Source organism: Chroicocephalus ridibundus, chromosome 2 (genome assembly GCF_963924245.1).
Source record: "Chroicocephalus ridibundus chromosome 2, bChrRid1.1, whole genome shotgun sequence".
Taxonomy (NCBI): Eukaryota; Metazoa; Chordata; class Aves; order Charadriiformes; family Laridae; genus Chroicocephalus; species Chroicocephalus ridibundus.
Window position 1 is genome coordinate 153,505,069 of NC_086285.1, and position 23,174 is coordinate 153,528,242.

Genomic DNA, 23,174 nt, shown 5'->3' on the forward strand with positions numbered 1-23,174 from the left:
CCTGGAGACATTCAAGGCCAGGGTGGACGAGGCTCTGAGCAACCTGATCTAGTTGAAGATGTCCCTGCTGACTGCAGGGGGGTTGGACTAGATGACCTCTAAAGGTCCCTTCCAACCCAGCACACTCTATGATTCTGATTATAGTTCTGCACAAATGAAAAACAATTACAAAACAGTTACCTCAACGGAGACCTGCACGGAAAGCATGACAGAAGAGACGATGGCTAGATGTGGACTATGTGTATAACTAATGGCTGCAGGAAAGGTTTTCCCTCACATGCCCACATTTTGTCTCCCGTGTGCATGTGTGTTACCTGTGGACACATGATGGAGAAGGAAACACGGGGCAGAGGCCTTGCTTGCCTCTGCAATGACAACAGGCTGGCTGACCAAAAAGAAGTTCTAACTTCTTTAGAGGCGATTTTTAAAGACTCGTCACTACATTTTTATTAGTATACAGAAAAGCCTTTCACAGCCAAAGAAGGAGAAAAAATAGGTAGTGCTATGATAATTAGAAATGGAAAGGACATGTCTTACGGTGAATGAGCTGCCAGCTCCCTCACATTAGGAAGAGAACATGTAAAAGTGAAGTTCCAGGAATGTAGAGACAGTAGGGAAAGCTCACACTGAATCCAGCACAGAGACACAGCCCCATCCCTGTTAATTCCTAATCTCCACAGCTGTTGATTCTCAGTTGTAGATCAACAGCTCCAACTGACTCCACCTCCCTCGCCCGGGAGGTTTCCTCTAGGGATTTTTGCAATCGAAGACCAAAGTGTGATTCAGAACAAAATAGTCAAAATCATTGCCAAAGTCTACTTACACCTCACCTACTTTTGTATCTCATTTCCCTGTTTGACTCAAACCCATACCTTTAGAAGCCACAAATCTTTACTGAAGTCTTCCATACTTCTTCATAGGCTTTAACTGACATTTTGCACATTGGATTTAGCTATACACAATTTGCTGTTCTTGTTAAACTCTAGCACAGTAGAATATTACTGCCCTCTCTCTCACATTTACATCCTCAATCTTAAAGAACTAATTCAAACCCCACAGCTCGTTTTTAACCTATTCCGGGTATTTATTTTGCCAGCCCCTCCTCTGCAGACCTATGTACGATGTTCCTGCTGCTTCCTTCTACACACAGTCACTACAGAGTCAGTCTTCTGTTCCCAGTTACCCAGATCATCATTTCTTCTATCTCAAATGTCTCATCTTAGTCTCATTATCTGCTCCTACTTCTGTTCCCTGGTGGTTATTTTGGTGGTTCAGAAAACTAGAAAATTAACAGGGTCTGAATATTATTTGTCCAGGAAATGAACCTCAATCACGTGGCACTGCAGCGGGGTACTTAACTAATCTTTGATTTCAGGGAAGTTAAACGTAGGAAAGCTAACACAAAGGTTCCCAAAGTTTCCAAAACAAAAGGTCAGACTGACAATTTGCCAGATATGTGAGGGCTGAACGAAATTTGCATCCATATTTACGTAAATCCTGCAATCACTACCGTTTAGAGTGGAAAAGTTCTTAGTCTAACCCCCAGCTTTTACATACTTAGGACTTTCCAAAAATATTCACCTTAAAGGCTGAAATATTCCATGCTAGGTCCATACTTAGAGGATGTTTTTTTTATTTTAAAAGACCAAACCACACTCCTTCAGCCATTTTAGACTCTAGGAATTCATCACACGATGATGTGCAAGAACGAACTCAAGAAAAAAAAAAAAAGAAATCGATGACAGTGACACCTGTGAGTTGCCACGTACTAAATGTTTAAATTAGCATTCTTGTTAAAAAGTGAAGTAGCGTGAGTTGGGGAACAGAGGCGCATCTAGATGGCAAAGTTAATGCCGAGTGGGTCTGGTGTCCCTTTACACCACACCAGCTGCTCCAGGTTAGCTAACTTCCACGGCTTCTGCCGTGAAGACTTCAGTAGCGTCACTGGATTTCAATCCAGTTGGTGGTGGCGACAGAACCCGGGAGCACAGTTTAGCACGTAACACTACTTCTGCACGTTCCAAACGCAACGTCATGTCCTTCTTCTGCAAGATTAACTATTCCTTACCATTCTCATTCCCCTTTGATCTAGTTCCATCACCTCATCTTTTTCCTCAGCTCTTGTGACTTTTTCATTTTTTCTTGCTCAGAAGGATATTTCTGATACGGAAGGTCCGCGGCACCAGACTGTCCGAACAGATTAAAATAAAAAGGAGGAACTGCTCCAAGTGACTAGCACATTATGGTTGTAAGTTCTCAACCAAAACTGGGAAATCTTAAATTTCTTCTGTGAAGCCAGCTGTACTGAACATTTGTAATAATTCGCTTTTATTTCAGATTCCAAGTTAAATAAAATCTGTATTATTTGCTATGACTAAACACGAGTAACTGCCAAACATTTAGAAAACCTGAGTGACCACAGAAAATTCCAGCCCAACACGGCCAACAAATAAGGAAATACTAAAATATCATTAAAATTTGCCTTTATTTTTCTTACAGGAGAATTCTACACAAACCAAGGTGACTGTTTTACATGACTTTTCCCAATATACTGAATTTTCAAGAGGATCATGAACAGCCTAAAACTGTAAATAACTTTTCCTGTTGAGGGCTACGGCAAAATTTCTTCAGTTGTTGTAATCTTGGAGAGCCTGAGCCATAAAAAGCTTTCCCAGGTTCTGTGCATTGAACTCCTTAATATTCTGGCAGTAGGTATTAATTTGCCCTGTCAATAGGAAAGAAGAGTAAACCGTTGTCAGTTTCGAAATTCAGAAAGAGACATCCTAGAACATCATTTTTAAAAAGCCAAATGTGCACCAATCATTCCGGATTTACACAGAAAAGCAACCAAAACAGCTCAACTACTCTCCACTTAGGAATTTTACATTTCCAGTATTCCCAAATAGGTTTCGGAAGAAGAAGAAACTAAATTAGCAGAATAGGTAAACTGGTATGCTCAAAACCCCCTTAATTTTCCTACAATTCTATTACGTATACTATTTCTGAAAAGACATATGACAATAAAAAGAATAAACAATTCTTGCTGCTTTATTGGAAGCTTAATCACATTAATTGTTCAATTTAGTTGCTCTAAAAATACTTCAAGACTGAATTTCAGTTCTGTTCTTAGGCATCTGCTGTCTCTATTGAAATATTTGTAACAAATATTTTTCAGTAGCAGATTGAAAATTGTGGTACTCCTGTTTCACATTTTGCTAGCCTTTTTTTCTACCTAATATTTCACTTTATTAGCTATTTCAAAAATCATCAGGGTATGAAGACTTGTCAGTGCTTTACAAATCAAATGTGCCCATCAAAACATTTTTATACACGTACTGCTCAAGTTATTTCCCTTGTTAGCTAGGAATAGCAAAACATGAAGCCAGTTTAATCAAAATTAAGACTGTTTAGAAGGCCAATAAACTCTCAGTTTAATGCTCTATTTGAAAAGTTTTTAAATGCCTCCGAGACAAAAGAGCTAAGTTTTATTCTTTATCCACAAACTTTACTTCATCTAAGTTGAAGTGGATGCTTTCAATTCTTCCCTTGACTATGGTAAAAGAACAAACAAAGAGAGTGCTTTGGCTGAAAACTGTTTTTTCCTTTAAGTACAACAGTTTTCAATTCCTCCTCTTATAGGAGATGATTCATCCTAAACTATCACTTTCATAAAACACACGTGTACACACACACACACGCTTCTGTTGCATTTTTAAGCTATACTAAAGCTGAATGTTTAAATACGCTAATGCTGCTAGGATTCATGAACTGGTAAAAACTGTCAAAACAACAGTTTTTTTGAAAGACTCTGGAAGGAGCAATAAATCAAGAACTCTATTTCTTCTAAAAGGAGAACTTATTAGCAGTGTGAAATTATTAATATTAAAATAATAATCTCTTGGTCACTCCAAAATTTAAGAGTGGTACTTCAAATTCTTTCCCCCCCCCCCCCCCCCCCTTTAATGTCAAAGCACTCTTTTCTATACACTAAACTACCAGGACTTTGGTTTAATTTTCTCTCAGTACAAAACAAGGCGATAGCTAACTGATCCCAATGCCTGCTATGGTTAATCAATTTGCTCTCTCATGACGTTTTCCAGATCTAGATCACTTAAACGGACATCTAAGGTTTTCTGCCCTCTGTTGCCATTGTGAGATCCCAGATATTTTTACCCTTCCATTGACTAAAAATCAGTTGAGGGAAGAGCTGGGACACGAGTGCAGGGAGCAGCTTATTGCCTGCAGCAGTCGCTACGCCCATTCGCGCAGAAGGCCGGCTCCGTGGGGTATTTCTCCAGCTCTCCTTTAAAATCCCATTTCACCCGCTGCGAATGGAGGCAGGAAGAGGCTCCGGTTGCTGCTCCTGCCCTTTCCCATCAACCCAGGAGGCAGAGATGGTCAAGCAGAAGATAGGTACCATGGCAAAATAAGAACTAAAGGGATAAAGTCTCCACACATCAAGTTTAAAACTTTATATGGCCATTCTGGTTAAACACAATGACTTGCTTTCAAAAATCTACCTAAGTTCATATCTGCATGGGTAACATGCCTCTGTTACGTACCTAGATGGTTTAAAATTCTTTTATGTGTGGAAGCTTACTTTCTACCAGAGGCAAGGACTGCCTACTAACAATAAGGCTGTTTTTCTTAGCTACTTTTTTTATTTATTATTAAAATACTTCAGACACCAGGGCTGTAGATCACAGGCTGAAACCATCGCCTTCGACTAAATGAAGGACAGTTTTTGGAATACTACCAATGCCAAGACATCACACCATAATGGTAACGAAAAATTAAGATGCTTTCTAAGGTAACAGCTTCACTTTTTCCCAGCCTAACATTCATATATGAAAAGCTGAGTGGAAGAGGCTGCTAGAACGTTACCTGCAATAAGGAGTGACTCCATTCTTGGAGGTGGCTGTGGTGGCTTAAAAAGTTTATTGATGTCCTCCTCAGGAAGAGGGGCTTCTCCTCGGCTTTGACGCTGTATGTTTTCTTGCTGACGTCTCTGCTGGTACTGAAAATAAAGCAACAGAAACCGAATGCACCAGGACTTCCAAAGCAGTGAAAAGCTCTTCGCTTTAGATGCTCTTTACCCAACCAGCAAATATGGTTTTAAAAATTATACTTATTTAATGTAATTCAGATTATTTCAAATCATGCATACTTTATTTCAATTCATTGGTAATAAGCATTTCCCCCACAAGTTGTCACCTTAAATAAGCGAGGCACTGGAAAATTATGTGGTACTGACACGGTGGGGTTAATTTTAAAAGTTTTTTCATAAATACTGTGTCTGATGGAAAGAATACAGAATGGTAGATAAAGGCCTCCATTTCACCACACGAAAAAGGAAAATAAGGTCAGAATATGTGGGTATGAGACGCCTTTACCTCAAATAGTTATACAAACCAGAAATACTCAATTTTAAGCAAGTTAAAGGTCAAAACAATATTAATGTGAAAGGAGAAAAGAACTTGATTAAATAAGGTATTTTAAGACAAAAAATATTAAGCCTAAACTGAGAACTAAGCGGTGGCTGAAACAAAGCATAATGGTGCTTTTTTCCATTCCAGTTATTTAGATATTCTGCCATTTTGACGCCCTTTCTTTGTGGGTTACCAGAGGATATACTAGATTAAGGCAGGCCATTTCTTCATCTATTAGATAAATATTTGTTCTTGCAGAAGTACATACACTGAAAAACACGTACGTGAGATTTCGTACTGTATGTCACAGCCAGGAATTAGCTGTAAGGTTTGTCTATCGAAGCCCTCATATTCGACACAAGAAAAATCTTTGAAATAAACAGGCCAAAGAGTACGGGGTGTTTTCCCTCACTTACTTAAATGTATCTGTGCATAAGAGTCTGAAAACAGTTCATACTTGGTGGCATACTCAAATGAAGTAATTTTTTTTTCCAGTAGTAGTGACAAATACATGTTTTTGGACAATGTTAAAAATAAAATCTTAAATGCCCATATTTGTATGTGAATTGCATGTAGTTTCTTCTTTCTTTGCGTTACCCCATTCACTTCTCAGCAGTCTGCCTATTATTCTCTATTGAAACGGCTTGCTCTTAATCACAATTGCTCCATTTTAAAAATGAAGTTAAGACCACTAACTATGCCGCAATGAGCCACTACTAAAGCAGCTATAGTTAGTAAAGAAATGAAGTGAGACACCATGGAACCTACTCTGCTCTGGTTTTCAAAATAAATAGATCCCCTTGTTATTAACAAGAGCCTTTGAAGTGGATGCCATCTTTCTATTCAAATTAGGCAGCAAAGGAAAATAAATTTTCTGAAGATAACATGCGTGAAGCTTCTATGGCCTCAGGAATCACAAAGCCAGGAGAGACCACCGATCATGTGCTGCTTCCCTACAGTGTTCCCTGTTCAAGCTACACTTAAGTGAAAAAAGCTGATTTTGACTTTAAAATAGTCAGTGATGAAGCATTTCACATGAACCACAGGTGCTCTTTTTAATAATTAGCTACTTTGTGTAGCAACACCTGTAATATTTTATCTTTAAAGTGGCCTGGCCCATTATCAGGTGGCCGATACTGAATCTTGTCATATCTCTGCTGGATTAAAGAGTTCAAATTTATTTTTCATACAGGTACTTCTTGAGTAAGCAAGTCACTCGTTAACTTAATTTATCAAGAGAAGTTAATTGCGTTCACGAAGATCTGCTTTGCCGGCTTTTAAATCATTCTCATAGTGCTTTTTTCCATTTTACCAGCATTCTTCTACAATGAGACACAGTACTGCTTTATCAAACGCAGCAACAGCAAATAAAGTAATACCGTCTCCAAATCTCACAACGGTTGAGGCTGGAAGGGACCTCTGGAGGCCACCTTGTCCAACCCCTCTGCTCAAGCAGGGCCACCTAGAGCCAGTCTCCATACTCACTATTCTCTAATCAGGCTATTTTGGATTTGAAAGAGGCCCTTTGGCATCAGGAATTAAAAGTCAGCACCACACGATCAGTATTACTATCTACTGATACAAAACATGACTAAAACGTCATTTCTGATCAGAGAACAATCTGCTGTCTTTTAAATATGGACTACATTTCTTTATTTCCAGACATATGACTACACGTATTAAAACACGGTTTGTTTTGGAACAATTCACTTTAGTTTCAGCTCTTTCATTTCATTTATTAAACCTCTAATCCCTGTGTCCACAGCGTATTTATCAATGATTTTGGTTTATCATAAATCCCTATCAACAATGCAAAATAGCAAAGAAAGATCAATCCACACTACACGTCAGCAGAAGTGAATTCATTTGATAATTCCCCACTGCCTAGTACGTTTTATAAAGCTACTTAATGGATATGTTTGTGTAAGAATTTTATCTTGCTTAAATCCAAATTCATCTCTCTCAGATAACATCATGCAAACCTTATTGTGCGGAAAAGAAATACTCTCATTCAGGTTTTCCATGTTACCAACCTGGTGTTTCTGCTGCTGCTGTTTGCTCACGTTCCTCAGGTAGGTATTGTATTTAACAATGTCTTGGCTCATCTCATCCACTCTGTCCATCAGCAGCTGCAGACTCTTCCCTAGGTGATTACTGAAATACAAAAAACATTCATGAAAGAGTCAATTTATTAAAAAAACCCAACCAACCAAACAAACAACATTTAAAATTTAAAATTCATTCCAAGTCACTTGACCAGCATTTCTGCACTAATGGCACAGTTTGCAAATTTTTAAGTTCCTGGTTATTTTTGTTCATATATTTATTTGATGATACTTTACATGGCATCTCCTCCTCTAGCATCTTTGCCACCTTGCGAATACCCTATTTAAGTGTTTTGGTCTTTGCAGGGAACCTCATCGTTATGAAAAAACAATGCCTTGCGTGATTTTACTGATATTACAGATGCAGGTCAAACAGAGTCTGATACTTTTGTGATATGCAACCCCGAACAATGTTCCAGGAGATGTGTTCAAAGTTTCAAGTTTCCGCTAGCTTTTTCACAAATATTTAACTATCCCTCTGTGGGGACAGTTAAATATTCTTCAGAACTCCATCTCACTAACTGGTCTATCAAACCACGCCTGGAAGTTCAGCAGACATCACTTGATCTTAGCTGTTGAGAGGGAGTGCGGCGTCCAGTCCAGCCAGCTCCACATTCCATACCATAGGCAACATGGAAGCAGCTCGGCTGGGCGCGTCCAGCTCCAGTTATGCGATCTACTGCCTTGGCCAGACAAATGCAGTCTGTTAAACAACTTTTATTGTAACCATTTTTAGCAATGGATTCAGTATTTTGCAGGAATGTTCAACTCAAGGTATAGCTTCCAAGTTAAAGTTTTGGAAGTTTTCAGGTTGGTGCCCATGGAGACAGTATTCATCCTTAACGGTGTTTACAGGGTAGTGCAGTAAAAGAAGGATACTTACTGCTCGCTGTTGAGCCCTTTGATCAGAAGCTAGTTTGTTGGCTCAGATCTAAGCTTTACCCAGTCCTACTTGGCTGAAGACCAGCGACCCAAAAAGCTAAACTCCATCCTTCTCCTCAACTGAAACCCACTACTATTCGTGAGAGTTTCTTTCAAATAGAAATTGTATCCTTCAGTTACTGCTTCTCCACATCATCTGAGATTCCTTCTTCCTTTTACGATGCATTCCCACCGTCCTACAGCTTATAGACTGGGGAAACTCTAACTGGAACAGGCGGGTATAAAGTGAAAAGGGAACCACATACATAATACTATGCACATGCCTTTTTAAGAGTAAATTATGTCCCAAATCCATAGAACTCATAGCTGGAGACACAAGCTGGTTACGTACTGAGGCACTAGAGGATACCTGCTGAGAACGTAGCTAAAAACACCCTTACCTCCGAGTACTAGGACAACTATTTTACCAGCCAAGCTGCCTGCTCACTGAACAAAAGACTGTATCAGTAGCTTCAGACAACAATTTATTTACAAGCCAGAGTTTTAAATCTCAGCTGCGTACAGGGGCAGATGGTGAGGAGGACTTCAGCTACACAGCAGCAAGAAAGGCGCCACTATAATAATTATTTTTAAACTTCGTGGGGTTTTTTTAGTTGAACATTTCAAGCACATGATATTTAGAACTGTGGAATATTGCCATGGCTAGGGGTGTGCAGATTTTCAGTTTTTGATAGAGTTTATATTATACAGAGTTAGTGTTAGAACTGGATATTATCAGAAATGCCTGTGTAGGTACACACTAATAGCCTTGTAGGGTATGTGGACATCAGGAATACATAATTATTTTACAGATAGTGTCCATATGAAATATAGCTGGTTACAAAGAATGATTTTATGTGAATCTCTTTGGGACCAGCTTAGTACAGCAGAATACAGAAACAGAGAGTTATTGTTAGAAGTTGCAGTAATATAGTGTTTGCTCTCATTGCCAGGGAAACAAAGAGCTAAAAACAGATAACTTAAACAGATGTGAACTGAGACATGAAGTGATAAGTATGCTGTGAATACAGGACCAGTTTTTTCACCAGTTCTCATGTGGCTGATAACCTTCTTTGCTCCATCTCTTAAAAAAATAGAAAGACCAATAGGAAGCAATTTTTAAAAATGTATACATACAAAGTCTAAGCAAGTTTTATTCAGCTGAAGTTTATTCTGGTGAGATTTAGGAAGTTAAATCGCATTGCTCCAGTCCATAAGACTCATCACACACTTACTTATCCCAAAGGCTCTTTTAGGTACCTCCTTACCTTGCACGCTCCCCTACAGCAGATCTCAAAGATCATGCTGCTAGCTACCTAAATGCTCCCTACACATCAACCCAACTAAGAAATTAAAAAAAATAAAAATAAGGGTGAGGCATAAATGCTGCTCATATCCCCCTCAAGGCTCACTTTCTTACAAGGCTCTGTGCTAGTGAAATGTAGACAACGTGGAGCTCAGCACTTGCATTTGTTGTTGTTCTGAGGACAACGGTAATAACGAAACTGCATTTTCAATAGATGCACTTCAGTCAGCTGATTCAGCGAATGAGTCAAATCGAGTTTACGTGCAGATTAGCGAGTGGTGTAGACCAACAGGAACAGATCCATAAAGAAAAACAGCTGGTGCCGAGAAACCAGTGTCCATGCTACTACGTGTGTTTCACATGGGTTTCTTATCACTAGGTCTGACACGGTCCAGTGATCTGAAAGCCCATTAGTGGCTGAAGCGCAGTAGGTATCCCCCTGAAGTCTATTTTCAGTTTAGTTTCATCTGAAACAAGTCAGGTCTGAGATCACCCAGTGGTGATGATCTGAGCACACGCTTGAATTGAACTAAAAGACATAGCTTGACCTCGAGATAGCACCAGGAGACCACCACACTTCAGGTATCAGTGAATCTTCGTGGGAGAAAAATACCAGCTGCAGAATTGCTATCATACTAAGCATCAGCACGTCCACGCATGGGGACTCTGTTCTTTTTTTGGTAGAAATACAGATAATAAAAGGGGAAAAAAACAGAATGGAGCTTCTCCTGCAGTTAGGACAGTCCAAAAATATCTCTCATGTGGATTCTTATTCATCGAATGAAAAAATAAACTAATGTGAGAGCACTCCTTCACTAGAACTGTTATTAGTATCACTAATATTAAAATCAGGATCACCTGTAAAACTTCTACAAATTTATCATTTGCGACTTATCTATGTAGCTTAGATGACATAATCAAAAATGCCAAAAAAGGACAAACAAACGCATAAAACTCTCAAAGGGAAACAAAGTCCATTTAGAAAACAAACAGACCAGAAGGTATAGCCTGCAAGGCAACTTCTCGTGCTGTGTGGTTTTGCTGGAACAGCCTTATACTCGATGGGGTATAATCCTGCACCCAAAAGGGCAGATAGGAAATCAAGTCCTTGACACACGGATTACTTCCGATTCCTTGTTTAACCATTATCAAATATAAAGGTCAAATAATTCTGAGGGTGAGAAGTAGAAACCTGTGAACAGAGTAGCCTAATCTGCAGATGACAGTCACGGTCCTTTCTGTCTTGCTCTTCCCGCTGGCGAGCCTTGCATTTGGCAGTGTTAGAGTCCAGCACACACAGAAGGAGAAACCAACAACTATACGTTAACTAAACTCATGGATCACTCACTACACAAGGGCATCCTGTTAGGATACGGATATGGCTAAGAGACCTGAATCCAAGCCTCCCTCTTCCTGCGGGAACGCTCGTACCACCAGAGCCTCCCTGTGCAGATGTATTTTCAGGAGAGCAAAGGTGCAGTTTGCTGTTGCCAGCAAAGCCAGTTTAAGAGGTTCCAGCATCAGCATCTTCCTGCCTCTCCCTCCCCCTCTGCCCAAGGATTACAGCACTCTCAGCTGTATGGATTCAGCTGTTTGCGTGGGCACACTTCAAACCCTTTCAGTGAAATAGTCTACTGTAAATGCAAAACCACCCTCTGTTGGGGTTTCTTTTTTTTTTTTTTTTTTTAGGGAAGCTGAGGGAAAGGCTGGGAGGGAAGAGCGGGAGCCTGACTTTTTCCACCAGACTATTCCACAAAGCTATTTGTACTGCCATATTCTGAAACAGATGAGGGAATAAAAATCTTCGAGGGTGGGAGGGGTGTAGAGATGAAATGGGGGCAGTGGGGAGGAATGATGCAAGCAGCTGGGGCTGGAACCTCAAACTGGCTCCGCTTCTGTGGGATTCATAATGGGGAACTACACATGAAGCCCACATTTACTTCAGCATCTTTAATCAGGAAAGGACCCCAGACACACACTCGCTAAAGGTCTGAAATACCCAAAATGCAGCCTCGAGTCAGACTCCAAAGCTTCAAGGAGAGGCAGCAACTCCTATCGTTCTCGGCTTCCCGTGTCCTGCTCACTAGTTTTAACTCTCTCCACACCCAGCTTGTGGGCCTCAGCCTGCCCTTTTGGAGACGCCCACCTACCTGCGCTGGCCCGGGAGGGAGCAGAGGTGCCCAGCCTCTGAGATCTGAATCCCTGTGATGTACCCAGGCACCAAATTTTTTGAGTAAACAATTCTGAAGCTGGAGGTGTCCAAAACAGATGGTTCCCTAAGCTTGCCTACCATCACTGTAAACGGATCCCCTCGCTTACTCCATCTCACTTTGCTTGCACCCTGGCTAAGGAAGATGAGAAAAGGGAGCAGCAAGAGCAAGCGTAAGAAAACACTGTATCTGTCGCCTCATTTTTCCACTTCCCATCATCCCTACTGAGGTCCCTCTCAGTCACTGTTTTTTGGGAAAGGTGCCACCCTGCGCAGCGTTTCTCCTCCTGGTGGGAGCAGCTTTGGGTGGATTAGAGAGATACTGCTGGGCAAAGCACATCTTTTTGATTAAATATTTCTAAGGAACGCTCCCACCACTTAGCAGAACTTGTTTACATCTCAGCATTTCAGCCCGGGTTCAACCTGTGCTCTTTTTAAGAGGATTTTGTTTGAATGAGATATGTTAAGTCAGGAGTCCTGAGCTCCATTCCCTTTTCTACTCCGACTTTGATGTGTGCCTTTGGGCAACGCATTTACCCTCTCTGTGTCAGCTTCCCCCATCTGCAAATTAGAGATTTTCATAATTATCTTAATAAACCATTAAGCACATTGAGATTTCTGAATAAGCAGTACAATGTATGAAGGTTAATACTGTTTTCAAAAGCCAAAGTAACCCTCCTTATGTCACTTTTGCAAAAATACTGCATCTGATGTTTGAAAAATATATCTGCCAAGTAGATGTTACTGCAGTAAATGTTCAGCACATGTTTGCTTCTACTGACGCACACTATTAGAAAAATTGCTTGAGACAAATTGAGATATTATAGAACAACCCTATTATGAAGCTAGACCACAAAAAAGCTTTTTTTAATTTAAACTAGATCATCAATAGAATAGGGAAGAGATGGATGAGAATGGGAAAGTTGGTTGTAATTATTTCTCTGAAGATCTGGAACATTATCTGACAGGATTTTAATTCTTGAGTCTCTATCAAAAGACTGGCAGTACTCCAAGGTCTTCAAGACATTTTGGTCCTTAAGGGTAGCAGGAGGATAACAGTCTGAGTAAAAGGCCTTTACTTGCTATTACTTGCTACCCTCATGCTATTCTGCCTTCAACTTCTTTCCCTAGAATATGCCAGTCAATTCAGATTTCACAGGAGAAACACAAATTTATGCCCCAAAAAGTAAACTACTTCATACAATTATCACAAATGTACTTCAAAAGGAGAAAGATATTAAGGTGCAGACAAAGTACCTCAAATAGGTACAGCTTCAAACTCAGACAAGGTGGGTGGCTGAACATGTGAGAATCTTGATGAAACAAACTCTCCAGAGGAGAAGAACTATGGGTAAATAATTTCATTGCCAAGACCATTACTTCAGAAGATTAAAAAAGGTTCACGGATGCTCCCAAAGGACCCAAATAAAATCCAAAAAGCCAAACCAGCACCACCCCTTCCCCCCCCCCAAAAAAAAAGTAGCCTTAAAGTTACTGCCAACTAATTCTACGACAGCAAATTAAGTGAGGGGGACATGCACCAAAATTAAAAGTTTGGTATCTGAAATGCTTTAGCCACAACTATTCAAAGACAAAAATAAGGAAATGCAAAGTGAAAATAAAATTCCAGAATAGTGGGGGTTTGAACTCCTCTACTTCAGGCAATATATTCTTTGACAAAGAAATCTTCGTAGCTGCATTCAAGTAAAAACTAGTTAAATATTTCAGCAGGCAGTTTAAGTCACCCTACCTTGAATAAACGAACATTAAATGTTTTAATTTGCTAGCTGAGTTATACCAATGTAAGATATCACTGAACATAACCTACCTGGTAACTAAAAGCAGCTATCAAATATTAAAAGAAGAGATATACAGAAACCCCCAGAATAAACCCAATTGGGGTAATTTCCAAAACTTTACTCTCTTCAAACCAAACTAAGCACCTTAAGTGCCTCAAATAAACCAGGTGAGCCAGAAGAATGCTGCCAGGAAAGTCAGGTCAAGAGACATAATTCAGAAACACCTCTGAAAACTGATGAATCTGTTGAATTAATTCCCCATTAGTGGGAAATTTTAGACTTCAATAAGCTCAAGGAATTGCTGCCAGTTTATAGGATAGTAACTGTGTAAGTTCAAAGAAACACACTTAATTGAAAAGGCACTTTTAACCACGTTTATCAAAAATCCAGTTCCATCTGTGTCATCATCAAGAACAGCACTGCTCCAAGAAAACACCCATTGAAAAGAACCCTTGATTCTCTAAGAAAAAAGTTCTCCCTTTTTTCCTGTTGTGAAGGATTCCTGAGCACAAATGATGGAGTTTTCTTTTTCTTTTGGGTTCATGTTTTTCTTCTTTGGTCTCATCTCAATTACTGATGCAAAGACCAACACAAAAGCCTGTCTTGTACCAAGCTATTAACACCATCATTGCAGAAAGGAAATTAATTTGTACAGTTCTTATCTTTTATCTTGAGTAGGAGCAATGGTACAGAACAGTTACTTCGTAAGATGTAAAGCTGACAAAAAACTTCAACTGCGGTTTGTGATTTGTTCAAATTAATTTTCACTTCCAGAATTGTATCGCATGACCAGCAGCAGCCCGTGCTAGGATCCAGGCTGCTGGGTAATCCCAAACCTTTTTACAGGAGCAAACCCATAGAAACAATCAAAGGCAACACTGGCAGTTCCCCTGAAAACCTGCTGTATGCCCATGCATGGTCCTCTTTCACAGCACCATGGGAGAGCTCAGGAGGAATCACCGTCATCTCCTACATCCGGTGCCCACCCTCTTCTCAGATGGTAAAAGCTTTGTGATCTTTGACTAAGGAAAGAGCCTGACAGAAAGCCTGCAAAGTCAATCAGACTGAACATCTCAGCTAAAATTCTTCATTTCGTTAATTCCAAGGTGCAAAGTCATAACTTTACTGGACAAAATTATTGACTAAGTATCTCTTGCAACACTTGCAAATTCCCTGGCAGGGTTCAACCCTTACCTGTTCTCTCTTGACCATTTTCTCTAAAAGTGATCAGATCCCTCAATGCATCCACATAAGCTCAAGAAAAGAAAATTGAGTGGAAAATTCCTGCTAACTCAGGCAACATGTGGACAACCAGCAATATATATGGATCCATTAACAACAGCCTTACATGATGGGGGGGTGGAGAAAAGAGGCCACTAGTATTCAGTTAACTTGGTTGTCAGAGTCAGACAGGATCAGAAGCTTTGTCAGACAATACCTTAAGGTAAAAAGAAAGTGTTACACCCCAAAAACCCATTAATAAATACGTCCCAGCTTCTAAAAGCAACAAGATACTGCATCATTTTGTGCATCTGGTTATTTTGGTCAACCCAATAATAATCCAATTAACTGTACTGTGTTGTGTAAGATTTAAGCACCACCAAATTTCTGATCTTACTGCTAGAGGTCATGCGTACTTTGTTATCATAAATGTATTTTCAGGGCAAAATGCTACAAGAACAAAAAGTTATTCTTAGATAAAAGTTATGGGACGATCATTCTAGAAACTCTTAAACAATTTCTGACATCATGAATGCTGGCTGTCATGGCAATCAATCTGAGCATTTTTGCCAGTTTCTCCGACAGAGGCTTTATTATTGCATTTTATTTTCAAATGCATTCTGCTAGCAAAGTAGAACAAACGTGATTTACTTGTTATCAAAATAATTTATAGAATTGCTTAAAAAATATTTCACAAAACCAATTTTTATTTCCAGCTCTATTTGCCTGGATTTTCTGAATGCCAGTATTTTCTTGACGAAATCCACACTACTGAAAAGACTATGCAGTTCAAGCAGAACAGGTATATGCGGATTACAGACTGAATTTAGTCTTGAATCTAATGCTATAGTTTTACCATGCAGTTTTTCCTTCAGCAAAAGAACATGAAGGGTAAAGTCTTAACCCCATCAAAAGTCAAGGCAAAGCTTCCATGGACTGTAATGAGACTGGGATTTCACCCAAGGTGCTAAACTGTGGTTTGGGAAAGCGAATAAAAATACATCCATTATTGTAACAAGTACTTACCTGCTAGCCAGACTGAGCAATTCATGTCTATCGGCTACTGCGGATTTCTTTTCCAGTTCCCACAACATCACATTGATCAGGTATGAATTCTTAATTACAATGGGCACTTCTTCAAACATGTTTTCATAAGCAATATTTGCTTTTTTCAAGCTGTGGAAAAAGTTTTTAAAAAATTAATTAATATAAACAGTAACTCGCTTGGGTTTTTTGTTGAATTGTTGCTCCCACAACAATTGGCGTTTTTGTAAAAACTCTTGATTTTTGTAGTTCCACAATCAAACAAGAGTTAAGTTTTGGTAAGAGAGCATTTGCATGGCAAAACCTCACGTTTACAAAGACTAGGAAAAGCTGCTCTAGGAAAAACTCTCAGAAGTCAAGCAGCCGCTTTGCTTGCTAATACATTACTTACATGAAAAAGCCTCCAGCAAAAGACTGTACTGGCAGGATTAACTCTGCCCCTTCCAAAATATTTTACTAATTTCCCTGCAATCAGGTTTCTTAAATAGAAGCGAACAGTTAGTTAGCACATGACACTGAAATACTCTTCAAATCAGAACTACTACAATGAAAAACAATTTCCCCAATAGCTGAATAATTAAAATTTTTACTGACCAAAACTCAGATTGACAAAATAGTGTGTGTTTTGGAATAATTAAATTCCATGGTGGATATTAAAATATAAATTTCCAATGCATTTTTTTTTTACAATATACATATAAAAACTATTGTTATTGCTTTATTATAAAAGTATACAGTTAATACCTTTCATAAAATCTGGAAATATAGGCATGACCTATAAGTTTCTAAGGAAACATATCCTTAACTTCTCTGTATGCATATTGAATTTTGGAAGAAAAACTTTTGGGTTTTGCCTTTTGCCTTCCGCCTCCCCCCCCCTTTTTTTTTGACTAAGCACAGATTCATTTGTTCATCACAGAAATGTTATGTTTAGACACCGAGCAATGAAATGATTCCATTTTTCCTCAACGTAGAAAGTTTAACAAGTGCTTCTGCTTTTGCCGTTGAACACCAAGCTGTTTGAGGAAAAAGATGACAGCTAAGGCCTACAACTATTACAAGTGGCTAATCTTTTGAAACAGAGTAATTATCCTGCTTTACTCCACAAGATTGTGTGGAATAAATACAGAAGAACCGCTATTCCAGAATACCTGTTCAATTTTCCTTCTGGAAAAAAAAAAAGAGCTTAAAGACAGATCAGCTATTTCCCCTTCTCCATTTCGTTTTTTATATTTTTGACTCTGTTCCCAGATACAGCTATCCTCACCGTGGTCCTCACAGCCAGCCCGCTGACCATCCCCAAAATCAGTTCAAGTTCCATCACTTCAGCCCGTATTTAGATGCCCAAAGACAGACTTTCATGCCTTCTCAGCCCAGTGCACGTCTATCGCTACCCATATATATCCAGTCTCCCCAGCACACGCTATTACATGAGATTTTAAAACACAGTCCTTCATCACCCCAGGTACCCTTCTGCCTCCCAAATAATCCTGCAAAACCTATGAGAAAAATTCTTTTAAGTTACTTACGCTTCTGGAGAGAAGTCTTTTTCTTTGCAAACTTCCATCAGTTTGGGAGTCAGCCTATACGCCTTTAGTGACAAAGAGCCTTGGGCAGTTTTAATGGGATCTATAATTAAAAATGGAGGAAGCATATTATTAGTAACTCCAGATTGCCTTTTTTTTTTAATATCTGAATGACATAAACAGGAGGAAAATAACTAAGTAGTTTTATTAAAAAAAATTAAGATAACCAACACAGAAAAGACACTATAGCGGAAGGAAACCTATTTTACTGAAATGTAAAATACATCCAACTATATACGGTGAAGCTAATTAATAAAATTAGCTTGGAGAACATGTTGGGGACCCAGACCCATTCTACTCACAACGTTATTTCCCCATTTAAGGTCTAATTCACATTTTTATTTTCTTTCATATGAACTATCCACAGAACTCATGTACGAGCTGCCTCATTTAAATAAAGATTTTTCCCTCCAGTCATTATGCAGTAAATTAAAATATTCATTAAACTACATTTTATACAAAAAGCCTGTAATTTTAGAGTAGCAATAAGCTAATTCAGATCAAGTTGCCCTGCTGCTTCGTGCACAACAATGTAACTGGTATATAAAAAGATTAGTTTTGCCTTGACATACTCTACTGAATTTAGGGGGAAATTTTCTAAACAAACTGTTACATTCCTCGGACAAAGAAGCTTAACACTTGCAGCATGATAACGGCTGAAGCATGCCAACAGGAGAATAAAAGCTGTGTTAACATTCATGTTGTCTGAAACTTAACACAGTAAAACTTTTAGCAATCGGTGATAAAATGAAAACCAAAATAGACTGAAACAAGTGGAAAATTCATCAAGGTCTGATGATGCAATGTTTCCAGCCAATATAAGTATACTTTAACAACTTGTTCTTTACTGTAATCCAATTGTTAACATACTGAAACAATTTTGGGGCAGCTCATAAGATTGATCGTATTCATTAGTATTTTTTCTGACAGATACTCAGGACGTTACATTTACTTCTCAGCTGGAAACTATATGCAAGTCTGCCAGATATGGCAAACTGTGAGTGTTTGGGGAGGGGGAGGCTATAAAGCTGTTAAATTGCCTACGGTTCTGATACAGCACAGAACATCTGGTCTGGAGAGCTTGAGGAAACACCATTAAATAGGCAGAAAAGAAAAAAATCTTTGTGCTAAGAAACAGTCCAGGTTTTGTATGCTTCTGTCAGAGGTATAAAAAAAAACCTTGGCAATTCGTGCGATGATTGGTCAGTCACGTACAGAGCCAGACACGCCAGCAAGCGGGGTTTGTTAGACATCTGGTCGGGTTCCACCAGCCCCTTCCACGAGGGAGGGGAGATGAAGGAATAAAAATGAAGCAGCTACTCCAGCATTCCAAAACGTACACATCAGGGCTCTGATAGCAAGAAAAATAAACAGAAAGAAGGAAACCCTGTCTAGACTTAGCTGCTGCTGAGGCTGCCGTAGACACAGGGTTGGTATTTACTCGAAAAGGCCTGCCAGGCTACTCTTACAGGCAAAAGACAGAATACAAAAATAGTAGTAATAATATTAAGAGGGGAAAAGAATAATAAAGGAAACCTCATACTAACCGTAAATGAGAACTACAGACTCCTCAATTGCATGCTGGTAACTGAACTGGGAGTCCAGGAGGGCACGAGTGACAAAAGAGCCATAGTATGTGGACTGGTACCAGCCAACGTGAAGATGATCAATGTTTACGTGGCGCAGGCTTCGCATCATTTCCATCTGGTATTGAACTAGATCAAATAAAAAGTATGTTTAAAAAGTAAACTTACACGGATCTGTACTATTTCGAGAGAGAGCTTGATACTAAATGAGTAAATTGTATTTTATTTTATTTTCATTTTTTGCAACTGCGTAGAAGTTTGCTTACTCACTGCTGGACCGTCTTCATTAAAACCCAGAGCTTCCTCCGAGAACTGACTTCTTTCAGTTAATTGCTAAAGTGATCAACAAACTGTTACACGCCATTTACAGTGTGTATTACCTTGCTCATTCATAAAAAAAAAATAATCTGATACTGGGTTCCATTAAGCAGCAACATTTTACCATTTAGTAACAAAGAAATATTGTGATTTAAGTTGTAATACTGTCCGGGATTAGATAACTTTTGGAATCCAAAGGAGAATTATTTAATGAGTATCTGAAGCAGAAGATTAACTATTTATGTCTTTCTTACAACATAAAACTACATTTTCAGTATCAGAGTTTGGGGGCCCAGCTATAGCTGTCAGACAGTTTTGATTGCATTTATCCTCAATTTTCCCAGATTTTTTCTTCTTTTTAGATGGCTTTCTTACGCGGTAAGTCACCTTAGAGAGCAGAGAACATTTTTTGTCAGGCTTTTTACACCAACAGCTGTAATGTTTCACTGTACCAACGCATAAATTCTGTTTCTACTAAATGCTTCATTCAAACAGATGGCCTTGACGGAACAGAATTCTATTCCGGAATGTTTAACATAATCCCATCGAGCAGATCAACACACCTTACCACTTATCAGACCTTTTAAACAGACAGACACACTGTGCCTGCTGACTAAATTTAAGGGAACAGATTTCAGTGTGATTATCAGATGAACCAACGCTCGCAGCCAACTGATAGCAAATCAAATGTAACAATACCACATGATCCTTCAGGGTTTTTTGCAGCTGAAAAGTACAGAAAGTTAAAAAATAACCCCCTCCTATGCATTCATTTTTGTTAATTTTTTTCAAGGCTTCTCCTTGCGCAGATGAAAATATGATATTCATTACAAAAGAAAGCAACATAAATTAATTAGAGGACAGAATGTGCTACGTTTTCAGACCCCACTTCATATCCTTTCAAGAGAAAAAAAAAATAATCCAACCATTTTCCTTAAAGACACGAGGAGACATTTTTCAAGATCGGACAAATATTTTTCCAACTTATCACGCTTACAGCACAAACTACATTCTGCAGTCTGCTGGCCCTTTTCATTAAATTGCCATATCTTTACTGACTGTATTTTTAAAGTAATATCATAACACTTCTATCAACCCTTGCAGACTTTTCCATCAGCATATGTTGGCGTTTGCGTTCTATTTCATAATATCTTAATAGAAATGACTCGCCATGTGTAGTTCATCCAGGACACCCTGATAATACAGACACCCCAAAGCTAATGCAGCAAAACCATCCAGGCCAGAGTCTGAAACCCCCCCAAGGCCGGCACCGTTTGGCTGTCCCTAAACCAAGGCAAATCTGAAGATGCCACTGCACTCTTTGGGAGAGCCAGCCAGTAGAACTGGTCAAACAGCTATTTGAAAGTCAGTATGAACACCTTGCCCCCTGTCAGATCAAAAGAAATCTTAATCCCACTTTTATTGCACAACTTGTAGAAATAGTGGCCAGTTTCACGCGTACTCCTCACACAGCTGCCCCGACGCTTTAGCAGGTGGCATCTCAACGTTTCTCACAAAAGCAAAGCTAAGATCCAGGTTGTCAAAGAAGTTCAGTCCTTAAACTTACAAGGTTTTGCTGGTTTTTTTTTTTGTTTTTTTTTGGGGGGTGGGGGGTGGGGTGTGGGGGTGGGGATGTAAAGTTTCTAAATTTTACAATTAAACCATAAAGAACACAAGATCTCCCCCAGCACAAACTAAAAGACTCTTGCTGTGACCACAGTTTTGAATTGAAAAAGCGTATGATCCATTTATTAAATGTAGAATAAACTATTTTGGTAAAAGAAGCTTTTCAAAGACATATCTGTGTGGAAAGCAAGTAAGACTTGCTTTTGACATGACGTGCTACAACATGCTAAAACAGGAAATTATGGTTAGAGCCTTTCTAGCCAAATGAAGTCATGAAAAGGAAAAACGAGAAAGGGATTTTCAAAAGCAGATGAAAGAGATAAAAAAATTGAGAATGAAGTTAAATGTGGATTTTTAGATAGCTGAGCTAGACTGCTCCTTGCAGTGGCAATTCTCTTGTAATTGAGGGCACTGTCAAAGTAGAGGTGGACATGTAATGATGGGAAAAAGATACTTATATATAGTCCTATGAAATCGTGCGGTTGACCCATTCAGATAATTTCCCCCTTAAGAGGTGTAACGTTAAAGAGAGAGAATACCCTGAGAAAACATCCAGACCTTTTACCAACTTGAATAAAAGCTTATCGTGCTCTTATAAGTGTTCATCTGAGAGGCAACTGGTAACCAAATTCCAGGACAACTTCTTTTCTTAAACACGGTATAACCAGCAATATGTAAGTGAACATAAGTGTAAGCGACACCATCTAGAAGAAAAAGGAAATCCAGATTTCAAGTCAGCAATTCCTCCTCTCATGACTGTTAGCAGTTAGATGATAATGAAGGCAATAGCGGAAAAATCTCAAAGAACCAATAAAGCATCAATAGCTAACATCTCTGCCTTGGGAAAACAACTGCAGAAATTAAAACATGATGCAGTCCCCACCAGGGAGAAATGGAAACTCTTTTAACCAAACATATATATTTTATAACATGTATTAGTAGCTAGATAGCTCCAAGCAGCTGCCAACTTGCACAAATGGGTAACAGCCCCCAAGTTGCTTTTGTTGATACCGTCACCACTGTTTCTTTACATCTTTTGCCCAATCTACAGAACACCATCTTTTTACCTAGAAGTTTAGCCGGGACTAGGCAAGAGCTGTCTCTTTCTACCCTGTCCTTGATCTGCTAGGACTCGGGACGGTCATGCACTACGTCTAATGTGGAGTTCAGTGTTAACGCCGCTAGAAAGTGTTACTATAATTTGTCTAAAGCAGAAAAAGTGCAAAATTATACAGGATGGATGTTTGGCTTGAATGTGACTGACTTGCGTGAATTTACACTACCAAAATCCCTTGAATGAAAATAGTAAACCCTACTACAGTACTTTGGTAGGTATTTTTCCCCCCGAATTCAAATATATTTTAACAAACTTGTTGTAAAAGATTAAATACTAAAATAAAGTAAACACTTTTTGCTTTTCTAAAATGTACTGGCAACATTAGAAGCTTTATCTGGGCTTTAACATATAGGAGGTATATACCCTACCTTACCAATAGGAAAATAACATCCCTAAAATTATATAATAAATCAGAGACAAGGCCAAGAACTGAACACTAATGTGATGACCCGTTCAACACTGGGACAACTCAGCCACGTTCTCTAAATATCCTCGTTCAATAACTTCACTATTTGAAAACCTAATTTAAGAAACGGCCCAATCAACTGAGGCACTGAAAAAAAAGGGGAAAAAAGGTCCACATGATGATTTTAAAATGCAAACAAATCTAAGACACCAGAGTTTACAAACAACTGGCAAATTCACATCCCTCTTGAAATAACAGCTTATTTCTAAAACAATTCCAAAACAAGTGTTCTTGTCACAACCTGATACATGATGCAATTTTATTTATAGCTGTATTATTTTTTTTCCCTTCATAAACCATTTATTAAAATCCAGCTATGAGGAGGCCACATATCGATGTACACGTTGCCAAAATTTAGTCCTTAAATAGTTATCGTTACCATCAGATGAGACACATTTCAGCCCAGCTCCATTCAGACTGCTGCTAAATATTATGACACGC

At 39.0% G+C, this 23,174-nt stretch overlaps 1 protein-coding gene across 1 annotated transcript in view; it reads right to left on the reverse strand.

Moving 5' to 3' along the window:
- Positions 1–2,466: 2,466 nt before the first annotated feature.
- The window catches only part of EIF3H (eukaryotic translation initiation factor 3 subunit H), an 89,557-nt gene continuing 68,849 nt past the window's right edge, over positions 2,467–23,174 (reverse strand). The window contains exons 3-8 of the mRNA XM_063327434.1: positions 19,168–19,335; positions 17,564–17,663; positions 16,017–16,166; positions 7,463–7,583; positions 4,885–5,017; positions 2,467–2,725 (exon numbers count right to left, since the gene is read on the reverse strand). Coding sequence (XP_063183504.1) covers positions 2,628–2,725; positions 4,885–5,017; positions 7,463–7,583; positions 16,017–16,166; positions 17,564–17,663; positions 19,168–19,335 — 770 coding nt within the window. The 3' untranslated portion in view covers positions 2,467–2,627. The remainder of the gene's footprint in view (positions 2,726–4,884; positions 5,018–7,462; positions 7,584–16,016; positions 16,167–17,563; positions 17,664–19,167; positions 19,336–23,174) is intronic.